Source organism: Carettochelys insculpta, chromosome 7 (assembly GCF_033958435.1).
Source record: "Carettochelys insculpta isolate YL-2023 chromosome 7, ASM3395843v1, whole genome shotgun sequence".
Classification (NCBI taxonomy): domain Eukaryota; kingdom Metazoa; phylum Chordata; order Testudines; family Carettochelyidae; genus Carettochelys; species Carettochelys insculpta.
This window is the reverse complement of record NC_134143.1, coordinates 60,242,483-60,258,454: the sequence shown is the minus strand read 5'-3', so window position 1 is coordinate 60,258,454 and position 15,972 is coordinate 60,242,483. Positions and strand designations below refer to the sequence as shown.

The 15,972-nt window shown below is 39.0% G+C and overlaps 1 protein-coding gene across 1 annotated transcript in view; it reads right to left on the bottom strand.

Annotated features, from left to right (window-relative positions):
* Positions 1-2,594: 2,594 nt before the first annotated feature.
* PDZD8 (PDZ domain containing 8) overlaps positions 2,595-15,972 on the bottom strand; it is a 124,106-nt gene continuing 110,728 nt past the window's right edge. Inside the window, exons 4-5 of the mRNA XM_074999801.1 lie at positions 10,153-10,315; positions 2,595-7,461 (exon numbers count right to left, since the gene is read on the bottom strand). Of these exons, the coding sequence (XP_074855902.1) occupies positions 5,261-7,461; positions 10,153-10,315 (2,364 nt within the window). The 3' untranslated portion in view covers positions 2,595-5,260. The remainder of the gene's footprint in view (positions 7,462-10,152; positions 10,316-15,972) is intronic.

Genomic DNA, 15,972 nt, shown 5'->3' with positions numbered 1-15,972 from the left:
GCTGTGTAAGTAAATAGGAGTTATGAGGCTATACAACAGCAAGAATAGACTCCTTATGAAGTCTGAAGGCTCACAACAGAGACTTTGACAGAGTCTGAAAGCTGACTTATGACTTATGCTAGTAACTGAATTTGTATGTGTCTGTCTTCTGTTTTATTATTGTCACCCATGGTGCACCATTTCTGTAGTTTCTAACACACAGTACAAAAAATTTATTCCTTCCATGCCCCCCCAAATATTTGAAAGAAACATTTTAATGAAACAGAGACTGAGATTTGCAAATCTGTTCAAGAGTTCCTTTAGTCCACTGCTTTGGTTGCAACATCAACCATATGCAAACTGCCAGACAGAGCAATATCATTTCTAAAGAGTTTGCCTTATATAGAAGCAGATTGTATTTTCAAGGAAATGTTTTTTAAACAGCTTCAACTCTGTTTAACAATGAGTAGAGTGGCCTGGCTAGGTAATGGTAGATACGAAATTCATGTTTTGACCAGAAAAATAAGTGAGAAACATGGCCTGGATATTATCACTTTGTGTGGTATTTGGGTTTTGCAATGTGTAAGAGGCCAGTAAAACAGATTATAAGAATATATCATGATCTTGAAATTTACTTCCTAAAAAATTGTTTGACTTACAGCATACAACTTTGTAGGTCAGTTTAACAAAACCATGTCAAACTGCTGCCTCAAGGAAAGAAGTTTTGTACTTTGTGAACATTTCTGGATTGTCAATTATTCTGTTGAATTTACTGCACTGAAGTAGGAACTATAATACTAATATTTAAGTTTTAATTAGTATACAGTATCATATTATGAATGAAATGCAATCATCTATTGCATTAATCGCTATATTAAATTCATGTTTGGCTAACATATCTGTTGCTACATTTAGAAGGGCATATCAAGAAAAGGTAGAACATCCTGCTCACTGATCAAGAAAAAATGTAAAAAAAAATCCAATTAAGAATTAAAAAAAAAAAAAAAAAAAAGAAAGGAGACACTACTACACAAATTCCAAGTAAATGAAAGTTGTGGGAGAGACCCATGAGGAGAGACTCATGGAGTCAGCTTCATCCTCTTCAAGGGCAAAGCAGAATGTAGAACATGCAGACTGGGATTCCATAGCTCTCCTCATGGTGGGGTTTCTAGTCACTAAGGGTGTGTTTACATGGGCACAAATCTTGGCCATTTCGAAGATTATTAATGAGGCACTGAATTGAATATTCAGCGCCTCATTAGCATTAGGTCGCTTCCGGTCATGGTGCTTCGAAAGCGTGCAGCTTGGCATGGCTACACGGGGCTCCTTTTCGAAAGGACCCCTCACCTTTCAAAATCCCCTTATTCCGTTAGCTGAGCGGAATAAGGGGATTTCAAAAGGTGCAGGGTCCTTTCGAAAATGAGCCCCGTGTAGCCATGCCGAGCTGTGTGTGTTCAAAAGCGGCGCTTTCAAAGTGCCACAGCCGGAAGCGTCCTAATGCTAATGAGGTGCTGAACATTCAGTTCAGTGCCTCATTCGTAATCTTTGAAATGGCCATTAGCCTGGCCATTTCAAAGATTTGTGCCCTTGTAGACACACCCTAAATATTTCCTACCACTCTGCCCCCCACCCATCCACACTCTGTGGAGAGAAGAGTCCTAACAGGCCAAGTGGAGATCCTCTGTAGGGCCTCTTTTCCTCTCACCCCATGTAATAGAATCACGAAAATTTTGCTGTACTTTGAGACTTTTGTGGCCGGCAAGGAACAGGTTGATTTCATCCATAATTATTAGTAACAATCCAGTGGTATCTCCTGGCTGTAAATATATTTACCTGCATGGGAAACTTCAAAAAACATTCTATGCAGGAATAATTCTGTGGCTGTCATTTAGTGTATTTTTCTATCCCTATTTCCCCTGACAGTATTTGCTGCTAAGCAGTGTGTGCTTTGCTACTCACCTTTCTTCTGTAGTTACACTGTAAAATGTCTGTTGAGGACACTCTACACGTTTCAGGGGAACACAACTGGGAAATTACCAGGAGTAACAGATAAAGTATGTTAATAAACCAAAAGGATTCTCTTTTCAAGAACAAAATGTTACAGGGAATAAAGAAATAAAGCACGAGGAAGAAAAATGTAGGATAGATCAAAATCATTATTTTTAAATAGAATGAGTCAAACTGTTCCCTGGTGTAATCCCATTGACAGTCATTATCATTAGTAGAAAGAAGTACTTTTTGTACAGTGCCCAAAAGTCTTAATCAATGTGACCTATGCTATTCTAGGTACTCTGCAAACAATGACAGTGTTACACAAATTTATTTAGCCCAATGTTTTTGAAAAGCTTCCATACTTTTAAAATTGAGTTGAGTGTAATAAAAATGCATATCCTAAATAGACAGAATTCATTAAAGGCCAAAATAGCAATTATTAATTTTACTTTCCTATAAACATGTATTTCACCCCTGCTCCAGGTATGGTGCTTTCTAAATTATCATACCTCATATAGTGCTATTTTAAAATATGACAGTGCAGTCATTTAACAGTGCAAAGTAGTAACTGAGGATTTACCAAAACTATTTTATTAAAGCTTGCTCTCATGATAAAATCAGACAGACAATGAAACCATAGTGGAGTTTCTATATATGTGTAGCTGCCATATAGCTACATATCACTAAGTCAAATATTTTCTCATTTTCTGTCGTATTCTTTATTTTCGGCTACTTGCAGGAAAGCAAAGATTACATTAGAAATGTAGTATTACAGCTTTTCCTTAAGAGTCAGTTTTTTATTGTAATTAATGACAGATAAGATTTTTATGTTTTCCTTATCAAACAACTATTTCATCCCCACATTCAACTTGTTAAAAATATTGAACTACATTTTTTAGGTCATTTTACAGTCATTAGCAATGTTGTATAAAGAGAATTATATCCAGCTTTTCATACCCATTGCATTAATAATTACATAATTTAAAACCTTGAATGTATTTTTTGTGAAAACCAAAACTTGTGTCATTTCTGCAGCTACTTCATGTGTGGCATATACTTGGATGTATTTCAAAGTTCTTAGGGTAATTCATAGTGAGCTAATGCCGATGGAGATTTAATCAAGATTACTGCCAATAGTGAACTACTCAAAATAAAATGGAAAAGGCATAAATATGCATGTTTATTGAGTACAAGGTTAAACAACTGTTTTAGTCATTAAGAGAATTTTATTTTGTGAGGCTATTTGCTGAAGCAGATTTTTAAAAAGTAATACAGTAAACTCTTTCATATCCATCATTCTATCACCCAGAACTCTCAAATAACCAGCATTTTAGCCATAAGTAAATTTTAGTTACATTTTTCCGTAAGTACAGTATTGTGAAAGTAAATACAAACACAGTATACAATACTACTGTTGGTAAATAAAGTACTCTGCATACATTCTTTGTTTCTGAATATCTAATCTTGTTTTTCTTTAGTGTTATGCATTGCTAGATATACCTCTCTGTTGTCCAGAATAATTGAATATCTGGCAACCTCCCAATCTCAGGGCTGCTGGATATGAAAGTTTACTGTACATGCCAATTTGAGTATGGATAATGTTTTTCACATCACCTACATAATCATCAGGTGCCTCAAAACTTCACAAAAAAGTGAGTAGTTGTATGAGTGTAAGTTTTTACTTAAGTACATATAGGTTTTTCCCGCTGAAACTATTGGGTTTTTGTTGTTGTTTTTGTTAGTCATAAAATAAAGTGAAACAAATTGAACAGAATATTGTTAGTAGCTGCTTGCCAATTAAAATTATTAAAAAACAACCCCCCAACCCCTAATTTGACTATTAGTTTCAGTGCTGTTTGCACAAAGACCTGTTTACTATAGTCCTTTACTACAATCAATGATATAATACAGTACCTAAAATAAAGATGAAAACAATACAAGGTCTATCTCCATAGACAAGATGAAACCTCAAGACATTTATAATAAACCAATAAGAATATTCTAGTTAGCCAGATAATTCTAGGGCCTAAAACTTACACACAGCAGAAAGCCAGATAGCTCTTACAGAAAAGTGCTGGCCAAAATTTCTCCTTACCTCTACTGGACATGTTTGTTTTTATCCAGTGCAAACTATTACACTTTGCAGAATAAGGTGGTCCTTTTTGCTCAGACTGTTTCTTCTGTTCGAGTGGCTGACTGCAGTTTTGTAACGCATAGTGACACCAGAAATGTTGAGACACGTAGCATATACTGACTGTTTAAGTATGAAATTTATTTTTCACTGCGAACCTGTGTGGCAAAATAAATCTTAAACCTTCTAAAACCTCATACATCCTTGCATGCCTTTTCAATGGGAGTGGTAACAATAATTCTAAAAATCCACATTTTAGCACTGTAATTATCCTTTAATAGGTTAAACCGTTAATATTTAAAAATCTGATTACATTCTATAAGGCTGCCAGCTATTTTCATCTTAATAATATTGCTACTTTTTCTGGAATAGTCCAATAAAAATCACTAAACTATATTGGTACACACTTATGGATTATAGTCAGATAGGGCTTAATATTCCAAAGGTCTAAGGTGTAAATATTTTGTTGGTACAGCGTTACTATATTTCAGATTAGCCACAACTTTTGAAAAGCTGTTTAACAAAAGTATAGAAAGCAAGTGACTTGATATGTAATAATGCCTTTACTAGACAGTTGTTGTAACAGACAAAATAAAAGCCAGTGTTTGTTTTCATGATATATTTGGCAAAAAAATACAACTATTTAGAAGACATAAATCAATGCAACATGATCAAAATTTCAAAACCTGGTCCCTCAATGACTGCTGTGTTGTCATCAGTTTAGGCATGCAGCAAGCTTACAATGTTTTCATCATATAATGGAAATCAAACATTTCAAAAATCCTGACAATCTCCTGTTCAAATTACTAACTCAAACAAAAAAGATCAATAATGCACAAAAGACACCACATATACAATAACATGAAATATTTGCTTACATAATTAGAAAAAAGTTAATAAATTATTAAAAATAAACTCCCAGTATAAACCCAAAAATGTAGTTAACACAATTTGAACCAGCCAGTTTAACAAAATGATGATACTGTAGCTGGGGAAAAACCCTCTACCAACCTTACTGTTACACAGGCAAATAACTGTGGTGAATCCGGTCATGTACATTGTATCAGTGTTTAATTAAATTTTAACTTATCTGATTTTTTTGATTAAGTGCAAAGTATTGTTTTCAGGCCATACTTCCGAAAGTCAACTATGCAACAATCAGTCCACTGAATGAGGACTATCAAGCATTTTTTCTGATATGCTGTTGAATGTTGGAGCCTCTGTCACGCTGACATCTTCATTATCTACTTCTTCCGCAGTGCTGGTGTCTTCTGCATATTTAGTCACTTTTCTGGATTGCTGATCTAAGGGTGTATTTTCCAAAGACTCTATATCCTCAATGCCTGCTCTGTAGTGGATCATAAGCAATGTAAGAGCTTGCAGTCTTTCACCTGATTTAGCCAATGCAGTAGAAATTAATGCTTTTTTCCTTGCATCACCTGTCTCTTTTTCTTCTCGAATGAGTGAATTATTGTTTTCCAACTCTTGGTCTATTTCATTCTGCAGCTTATCCAACATGAACTCTAATTTCTGGAACCTCTCCTCAGTAGGCAAGCTTTTATAAAGGTCACGGCCAATTTCTTTTACTGCAATGAAGACATTGTCATCTAGTCCTCCCTCCTTCCTTGCTAACTTTATCCTGGTGCTAGTTGCACGTTTTGAGGGGCTATTTGGACTGCAAATTTCAGTGTCACTGCTTTCATTATCTGAAGTATTTGGAGTGTGCTTTGGTGAAGGTTCTACAATGTCCATCCCTGGCTCAACAAGGCGAGCTTTAGGGACTTGGCGAAGATTTAACAACCGGGTACTTGTGTTGATGATGTGTCTTGTTAAACCAGTAGTTTTGTTCACAGCTTTTGATTCTGAATCAACACGAGAAGATACAGGTTGAGAAGCTTCCTGCCCCTCCATCCTATAACCTTCCACAATACGGTCAAGTCTCCTTTCAGTTCCTACACAAAATGGGGTTTCGGCTAGACATTTTTCTTGACATTTTTTATGACAAACATAAGCACAGAGCATGCACTGGGAAGCTGCTTTAGTCCAGACCTTCTTTTTGCAGTAGTCACACCAGGTTGGATTCTGGAACTGAGTATCTTGAAAATTATGCTTGTTGTCTGTAAAAATCATTTGTCCCAGATACGGATCCTCTTTCTGAATTGCATGAACTTCTTCTACCAAATTATATTCCTTTTCTTTCTCCAGCAGAAAACTTGAGTCTTCTGGTTCACCTTCTTTTAAATATTTAAAATGTAAAGTTATATCACCATAGCAAAACTTCTCATTGAATCCCTTATGCATTGTCAAATTGCGCAAAGCAGTTCGAGTGACTGCTGCTTTAGGTGCAGGAGCATTTAATCTAAGTGTTCTAAGGTATTCCATGGACGATGTAGCTATACAATCTAAAGCAATTTCTTCAAGTTTTATGCTTATGTGTCCTAAACAGATGAGACCACCCACTTTGAAAGGGTCTCTGCACCAAAGTGCAACATTAAAGTACTTGTGGTATCCTTCCACTTCAAATATACAGGAGGATGACTTTATCCTTGCCCATCGACCTTGTCGATTGCGATAAGGAATTTCTGGTGATTCCCAGGTATGATGATCATCTCCACTTTCCTTAGAACTACGTGAATTTTCTGAAATTGTATCTTTCATTATTTCTGGTTTTGTTCCTGTTGGTTTTGTTATTCCTGGGTCTTCCACTTGACCATTATTTTTTGTTACTTTTTCTGTGCATTTATCACCATTGTTTGCAGGTGGAGGAGGCCTCTCTGGTTTTTCAGAAGATACGTCCCCAGTTTCTAACAGATTTTGAGTTTCACTAGAAGGCAAAGTAAGTTTAATTTGTGGTCTAGGTGGTACAGGAGGCTTCGTACTGCTCCCCTGAGGTGGTCTAACTGATTGTTGTGATGTATCTGGATTCTCAGAACTTTTGGGCACTACCAGTTTGACTCCATCTTTTGGTTGTGTTTTTAAAGTTGTCTGATAACTTCCTAGATGTAATTTTCGATTTAGAATTGGAGATATTGTTCCAAGTGGTTTAGTAGCAAATGTTACTACAGAACGTTTGGGACTCTGAGTTGTTGGTGTCTCTTCTTTGGGTTCAGATGACTTTATCTCACAAGCTAAATCTTCAAATTCTGAATCCAATTCTTTGTTATCAGCATCTACTGAAATGCTAGTTTGGTCTTCTTCTGGCTGTGCCAGAAAAGCAGGGTCTTCTAATTGTCCAAAACCATCCTGCAATGCTGCACCATGCTGACTATATCCAACAGGCCTTTCATAGAACACTAAAACTCTGTCGCCAGCCTGCTTGATAAGCTTTAGCACTTGAACAGTCGATGTGATTTTAACTCCTATTAAAAAAACCCCAAAACCCCCAAGAAAAATTAGCAAAAAAAAAAAAAAAATGATGATGCAAGTGTCCAAAACTAGTACCTTAATTAATTTAGATCTGCAATATTTAGTACTAATATTATTACTGAAGGGTAACAGTCAAGCTACTGTGATAAAAAGATCTCAGCTGGAAGGTAATACTGGGATTCTTTTCATTTTTGGAGGAGGGGAAGGGGAGAAAGAATAACAGATTGAAAGGAACAGTTTACTATTAAACTAAAAATGAACTGATGCATATCATTTTCTTAAGCAGAATTTAGCACTCAGACCCTAAAAGGATGGGTACCTGCTTTAGAAGTATGCATAACGATAATAAGAAAGGTAGCCTTAGGCTAACAAACAATGCAGCATCAGTACATTAACAGCACCATGTAGGTTTTCAGCTGGGCACAATGGTGGAAAGAAGTAAAGACTCCTGGCAGCAGGTTTTCTATTTTCTTCACCCTGGCACCCAGGCATAGCCTAACCCACCTAAGCCCACTGAATTCAATTAAGTCTATGGATGAAAGCTGGCTATATCACCTTTACGCTGGCCAAGAATTCTTTTGTGTTGGGGCAATCCTCAGGTATCTGTTCGAGCCAGCTTTTAAGATTGCTAGAACAATGCAATGAGAATTTAGGCAGGAGCCAGGATCTAGCTCATGGTCATATTTAGTTTAACTCTACATCATAAATCAGTTTATTGTTAGACTTCCATAGGGTCATCAACAGAAGCAGACTGTGGACATCTTTCCTGCACCCAACTACATGGGCATGTGATGGGGGTTTGGCCCTGTTTGGAAATCCGACATGCCCTACTGCTGAAGCAAAGAACTGTTATTGGTGACTTGAAATTGTTTGAATAATTGCCTAACTTATTTGATATGTCTCAGAAAAACAGTAAACGGTCACTGATGATCTGACTCTGAGATCAAGGCCTTGTCCTGCTAGTGCCATAGCAATTTGAACAACTCAGGATATTATTTTACCATAACTGGATACTTCATTTTTACTTCAATTAGACATAACATTTACATGTCTATTTAAAAACAATTATAACAGCATACACCTTCCTAATTTTCATATTTAGTAATTATGAAGATAACATATGCGAAAATAGACTGTTTTCAGATTTTCAATCAATTACTAACACCATCATCCAGTAAATTATTTTTAAAAAGAAAGAGGTTGCTAGGATCAGGGCTTGACCATGGTTTAACATCACAGTATTCTCTGTTCGACAAAAAGAGGCTATGTGGTCCACACAGATTACATAGGCTGTGTTAACACATGCTCTTCCCTTTTGGAAGGGGCATGTGTAGACATGGCCATTGTGTCAAACAAACTGATTTATGATACAGAGTTGAACTAAACATGACAATGAGTCAGATTCTGGGCACTGCGTGAATTCCTGTAGACAAAGGCTATGTCTACACTACATGATAAATTCAAATTAAAGGCAGTTAGCTTGATATTACCAGGTGACTGAAAGTCTTCACTGAAAATACCATTAGCTCAATTTAGGGAGCACTAATCTCAATATTACAAAACTGCAGTTACCTGAGGGGTATAGTGTCAAGCCTGAATTCAGAAGTTTGATTAAAAGGCCAGCGTGGAAGTGCTGCATCCTAAAATCAAATTTATTAACCTCCACAGGTGTCCCCCATCTATCCCACAAAGCTGTGTGTGGTGCACCTGGCTCCCAGCTCCCTGCTACTAGCAGCAGCTGGGAAACTGACCAGGCTGCTGCACTCCTGTGGTGGGGGCCAGGCACCCCACCACCAGGCAGCTCAAGTCGCATGTGGGGCCAGGCGCCCATGGGCAGGCACCCCTCCACGGCACAGACGCCCTTGGTTTTTATGTATCAGAGGGGTAGCCGTGTTAGTCTGGATCTGTAGGGCAACGAAGGGTCCTGTGGCACCTTATAGACTAACAGAAAAGTTTAGAGCATGAGCTTCCGTGAGTTAACTCACTTCTTCAGATGCATCTGATGCATCTGAAGAAGTGAGTTAACTCACGGAAGCTCATGCTCTAAACTTTTCTGTTAGTCTATAAGGTGCCACAGGACCCTTCGTTGGTTTTTATGCAGCAACTAAGCTTTCAGTTAATACTGGCCAAAATTTGCAAATCTGGGTATTTGAAGTTAGACTCGTAAGTAATATTTCAGCTCCTAAATAAAAGTAAACAGAGGGGCAGATGTGATGCAGCTCTCTGTGTAAAAAGGGTACATACTCAAATCTCGCTGGGTCACATTTGAGTTGTGTGGGATTATTTCTGAGAATAAAATAAGTTCATTCTTATGTTAGCATTTCAGGGCCAACACTAAGTTTGCAGGCTTGGGAAAAAATATTCTGTCTTTTAAGTAAGCAGATGTTCCAGCAAAATATTAAAAGAATGAACAAGGAACCTCAAAATATTGTTTTTACAGCTGTAAAGAGTACAGCTGCACTTTAAAATGTTTCTTCAGCCGTAGCTTGGATTTACATCAAATAAAAAATAAGTTTTATGCAAGAAAATGGGTCATAGTTAAAATATACATCTTAGGTGCCCATAAATGCAAAAAGCTAATGTAACAATAGGAGGGGATTTTTTCCCCCATTTTAAACAGAATTTTAGTTGAATAAAACTGATTACTGTTATTTTATAAGAACTTAAAAAAGGATGTTATGTACCTCCAATAGCTATAAGTCTGTCTCCTCGTTGGAGATCAGCGGCTGCAGCAGGCGAGTTCGGTGTCACAGTTTCAACAACAACATGACCTCCATCCTCTTCCTTAGACGGCACTAGCCGGAGAGTCAGTCCGACACTTTGTAAATTCCCTTTAATTAGTTCTGCCTGGAAAGAAAAGACGTTAAGTTTATTTGAATACAAGGGATAGGCAGGGCAAGTTTTCAATGGTTAGTTACTATCAATCATATTTATGAAATGAAAATATTTATAAAAACAGGCATTATGTAACACAGATGACGACTGTACAGGGAACCACTTGACTTCAACAGGCATTGGATCCAGGTTCTACAGTCACCATTTACTAAGCCAGTTAACAGCTGAGGCAAAAGAAATAAAGCTTTACCAAATCTCAAGACTACTATAACTTCTACATTAAAAAGGTACTGTAAGAAATTTTCATTTGTATATATTTTATATTTTAAATTATGGTACATCTATATACACGTGTCAGCTCTGCAGCATGAACTAAATTCTACAAATGCAATTCGGGGGGAAATGGAGCTTAAAGATCACCTTTGCAATGCTTGGATCCTGCTAAATCTGCACATAAGCTGTTCCCCATTGGTTTCCTATATATCTCTAGTGTGGTTTCAAGGTTTTGGTAACAGAGGCATCAAACCGTTCACTTTTAGGATGCTACTTTGTATGTAACATTATATATGAGCCATGCATGTATCTTTTGTACTTCTGCCAAAGTGCATTTCTGTCCATCTGAGACACTGCAAGTTCCCCTATGGCTAGTCTCTCAGCTTGAAAGAGTGAAATTTAATTTGCCGTTTTCTGAGGACTGACACATAGCAACTGTTTGCAGAAATCCTCTAAAGGAAACTTATTTGTTTTCATTTTACTGTGTTTAGGTAGGCTTTCCCCCCACTTCCCAGAGCCACTATTCAATTGTATGTGTTTGAACTGTCTGCAGTTTATGCTTTCTTTTAAGTGTGTGTTGCTTTGCTCAGCATCATTAGATGGTTTTTGTATATGAAGATGATTTACAACATCCTTTCCCTGGCCATATCTGGATTTGTCAGTGTTTCTTAGATATAGCCATGACAATCTTGTTTTTGATGAACAGTTAAGTTTTGTACGGCACTTTAAAGATATAAAAGTTGTATGTACTCCAATTAATTTTCTTCTTTTACCTAAGAATAATCTTTTAGATAAGGAAAAAGGTCTGGGCTTACTTCCTAGCTCCAGCACAGACTTCCTATGTGAACCTGGGAAAATCATGTAATCTCCCTGTAACTTCAGGCCTCCATCTGTAAAATGGGGATAATACTCCCCCCCCCGCCAATCTGTATGGCCTATTTTGAAAGCTAAAACTGTAAATTTATCAGGGCAATGACTTTTCTATTTATGTGCAAGAACTGCACTTAAGAACAATGAGGCCATGATCTGATCTGACTTGGGGTCTCTAAGCACTTCAGAAATGCAAATAAATACTCTAACTGCCTACAAAAATTACTTCAATTTCTTAGCTCCTCCCTTTCCATTAAAGCTACGTCTACACGTGTATGCTACATCGAAATACCTTATTTCAATGTAGCGAAAATCGAAATACGCTATTTCGATGAATAGCGTCTACACGTCCTCCAGGGCTGGTGCTGTCGACGTTCAACTTCGACGTTGGGCAGCACCACATCGAAGTAGGCGCTGTAGGGGAGCGTCTACACACCAAAGCGGCCCACATCGAAATAAGGGTGCCAGGAACAGCTGCAGACAGGGTCACAGGGCGGACTAGCACTTCCCGGGCAACAGCAAGCCACTCCCTTAAAGGGCCCCTCCCAGACACACTTGCACTAAACAGCACAAGATCCACAGAGCCGACAACTGGTTGCAGACCCTGTGCATGCAGCATGGATCCCCAGCTGCAGCAGCAGCAGCAGCCAGAAGCCAGAAGCCCTAGGCTAAGGGCTGCTGCACACGGTGACCATAGAGCCCCGCAGGGGCTAGAGAGAGCATCTCTCAACCCCTCAGCTGATGGCCGCCATGGCGGACCCCACTATTTCGATGTTGCGGGACGCGGATCAGCTACACGTGCTCTACTTCAACGTCGAAGTAGGGCGTTATTCCCATCTCCTGATGGGGATAGCGACTTCGACGTCTCACCGCCTTACGTTGATTTCAACTTTGAAATAGCGCTCGCCACGTGTAGACATGGCGGGCGCTATTTCAAAGTTGGTGCGGCTACTTCCAAGAAGCCGGCATGTGTAGACGTGGCTTAAGTGTGAGAGATAAGTCCTGTGTTGGTCATCAACATACTATTCAGTTAGGATTAAAGAAAAAGAAAAGTTTATTAGAAATATTTTTGGAAGAAAGAATAGAAATTTTACAAAGGGACTACTGAAGGCAAAGACTTGATACTGTAATGCACATTTCATTTCATCAGGTTCATAGATACAGTGATGTTAGGTTATGTAGCTTTGCATATTGTAGGATTAGAAGATGACTGCTGATGGCAAGAAACTGACAAGAAAGAACAGTGTGGTTACTATGAAAATGACAGGGAAAACTCAGGATGGTTCCCATTGTATCTGCATTAGGGTTAGCAGGTTTTTCAAATTTAATTCCAATGTTTTAATATTTCTTTGGAGCCTTTCTGCCATCTACTGTGATAGTCTACAGTCCTTTATTACATCTAATTCAAAATTATGAACCTCAGCACAGAGCGTCTGGAATCAGTTAACAAAATGTGACACTTTAATGTCATGGTTAGAAGAAAAATGCTGGAGTCTGGCCTGGTCTTCAGTTTTATAGTATCTAAGGAGAGAAGCTCTATTATGCTAGTCCTGAATTCCCTGATAGTTGAGGTAAATGCTCAGAAAGCTTGGCTTTCATAATATTTTGAGGGGTGCTTTTCCAACATGCTCAGAATATGGTTGGAAAAAAGTCTCAGAATTACTTCTAAGTCCACTGTGAAGAAAGTAATAACTTATTTGAAAACTAGTCCCTGACAAGATGAGCTCTAATACAGAGTAATCTCTCAAGATAATCCTTCAATTTTTTTGTGAAGTCGGGGCCTTGGGCGGTGGGTTGGGGTGTGGGAGAGAGGAAGGAGGGGTCGTGGCTGGAGTGTCCCCCCCACCAGTGGCATTCAGGGGAAGAGCTGGCTGCTGCCAGCTCTGTTCACCTTTGAGAGGGGGATCTCCTCCACACTGCACCTCAGCAGTTGCCTCGGGTTGGAGCTTCCAGGTTCCCCCTCCAATCGTGCTAATGTGAGATATGTGCATGTTGAATGTGCATATTTCTAGGGTTTACTGTATACAGTAAGAAGCGGGGGGGGCGGTCAGCCGCATAAGAGTGGGCTCACATACTCTGGATTCGCATACCCTGAGACCTTACTGCAGTGCATTTTGGTCTTGGCAGCAACAGCCACTAAATGGACTTAATATTTCTTATGATCAGTAAAAATATGTGGGTAGGAGAAGCATGGAAAGGGAGGTAACTGAGTACAGTGCCTAGCACAAGAAGCTCCACTCCCAATCGCAGCTTTTGGATACTAATCTCACAACAATAAAAATATACACTAATATGTGTGATAGATGATTGAAAAAAAAATTACTAGTAACGCTAGTTCTTAGAAAGCTTGTAAGGCCAGAACCCAATTCTGGAAGGTATTGGAGGGGTAGCTGTGTTAGTCTGGATCTGTAACAGCAACAAAGGGTCCTGTGGCACCTTATAGACTAACAGAAAAGTTTTGAGCATGAGCTCATGCTCAAAAATTCTGGAAGGGGCATGCATCCTCAAACATTCAGTTGAAAGCCTCTAGAAAGTGCTGAGCATTTGCATCACATACATGCACTCCCTGGAAAGGATGGTTACATACCTACACACTAATTGTTGTTCTTTGAAATGTGAGAGCAGCTGTGTATTCCACTGAAGTATGCAAAAGCCAGCACACCAAAGCTGGAAAACTTGACCAAGCACTATCCTGTAGAATAGTGCTTGTGACCTTTGACTCCAAAAAGCCTTCCCCTATTTATTTAATGGCTGCATTGTTCTACCTGCTCAGTTCTTTCACAACAAACTTCAGAGATGAGATTCTAATGCAGCGTGGTTGGAAAACAGTCATGGAATACATTACTACATATCTAAAACCAGCAGTAACTGCACAGGTAGCCACCATTCTTTCTCCCAGTGAATTGCAGAAGTGTATTCCACTAAAGTGACTGACAAGCAATATCTGAAGGAGATGGGAGTTGCAGTCTCCTGAAAGACTAATTGCAGAAATTTTCCCTGAATTTGCACCTGACTTGGATGCAGTTATACCACCATAATAACTGATATGTGTATATGACCAAGCAGCAGGTCTGCAAACATACAATATTGAAATGTCACAGATTCCAAAGAGACCACTGGTAATAAGGCACTGATGGCCACAAGACCCTATATCTAGTGCAGATAAGTTTATCATCTTGGTACTTAATGGTGCTCTGAGGACAGTCTCCAGGGACTTCTGAGAGTGTTGCTTGGAAGACAAGGGAGAGGAAGATTATCCTGAACTCGATTCCAATGAGCTTTAGAAGTTGCTCGATGATAGTGGAGCAACCATCTCTGACAGAGAAAGGAGATGACCAGCCTTGTCCAAAAATAAATATGGAGACAGCATCAGTACTAAGGCTGCATGTGCAGTTGACACCTTCAGTACTGAAACAGGCATAGTACTTCCATGCAGTATCAGAACAAATGCTGGTAAGCAGAGCTGAGGCCAGTACTACCCAAGATGAGTTTTGCGATTAAGATCTCTCTCATGACAAAGACAGCATGTCATCTGATGGAGCAATCAACAAAAATTACAAGACCCCAAGGTGGAGTCCCACCATCCCAGGTGTGTGTGGGGCAAACACAGAAAGTCAAGGAATTCAGTCCTAGACAGAGGGCTTGTAACCTGAGTCCAACTACCCAGGGCTGAAGCTCTTGGGCACTGGGGCTCAGGTTTCAGCCTGGGGCCCAGCAAGTCTAATGCCACCCCGGGCTATGTCCACACAGCAGTGCTATTCCTGAATAAGCTATTCCGGAAGAGGTATTCCAGAATAGTTTATCCTAAAATAGTGCAGCTCCACACAAAATGCATTTCAAAATAGCAATCAGCTATAGAGCCTATTTTGCAATAGAGCCATTGGCACACTATGGATTATCTCGAAACAGGCTCTATTCCCTGTCTATAGCCCCTGTTCCCTGTCTACATAGCCCCTACATCATGGGTGTCCAACTTTTTGGCTTGCCTGGGCCGCACTGAGTGAAGAGGAATTGTCTTGGGCTGCATATAAAATATATAATATAGTTAATGTATATAAATCACATAATAATGTTAAAAGTTTACGATCTTGTGGGGCCGCATTACTAGCTGTCCAGGGCCGCATGCGGCCCGCGGGTTGGACACACCTGCCCTACGTGCTATTCCTCATACAATAAGGTTTACCAGTTTTGAAATAAGATATTGCTACTTCAAAATTATTTCAAAATAGAGTTGTGTTGTGTAGATGCTTGCATAATTATTTTGAAATAGTGGCTGCTATTTTGAAATAACTTCCCTGTGTAGCCATACCCTGTTGACCTCATTAAAACAGTTGCCACCCACCTTGGGATGCTGGACCCACAGTTTGAGAAGTACTGTGCATCTACAATAGTCTAATACTTGAAAGAGTTATTTTAGAAGGAGATATCCTTGAACATGAGTCAAGCTCATGTAATTTGATGTGACTGCAGTGAAGTTGATAAATACTTATGAAGGCATTAAACTGCTCTAACTATACCAGGTGAAT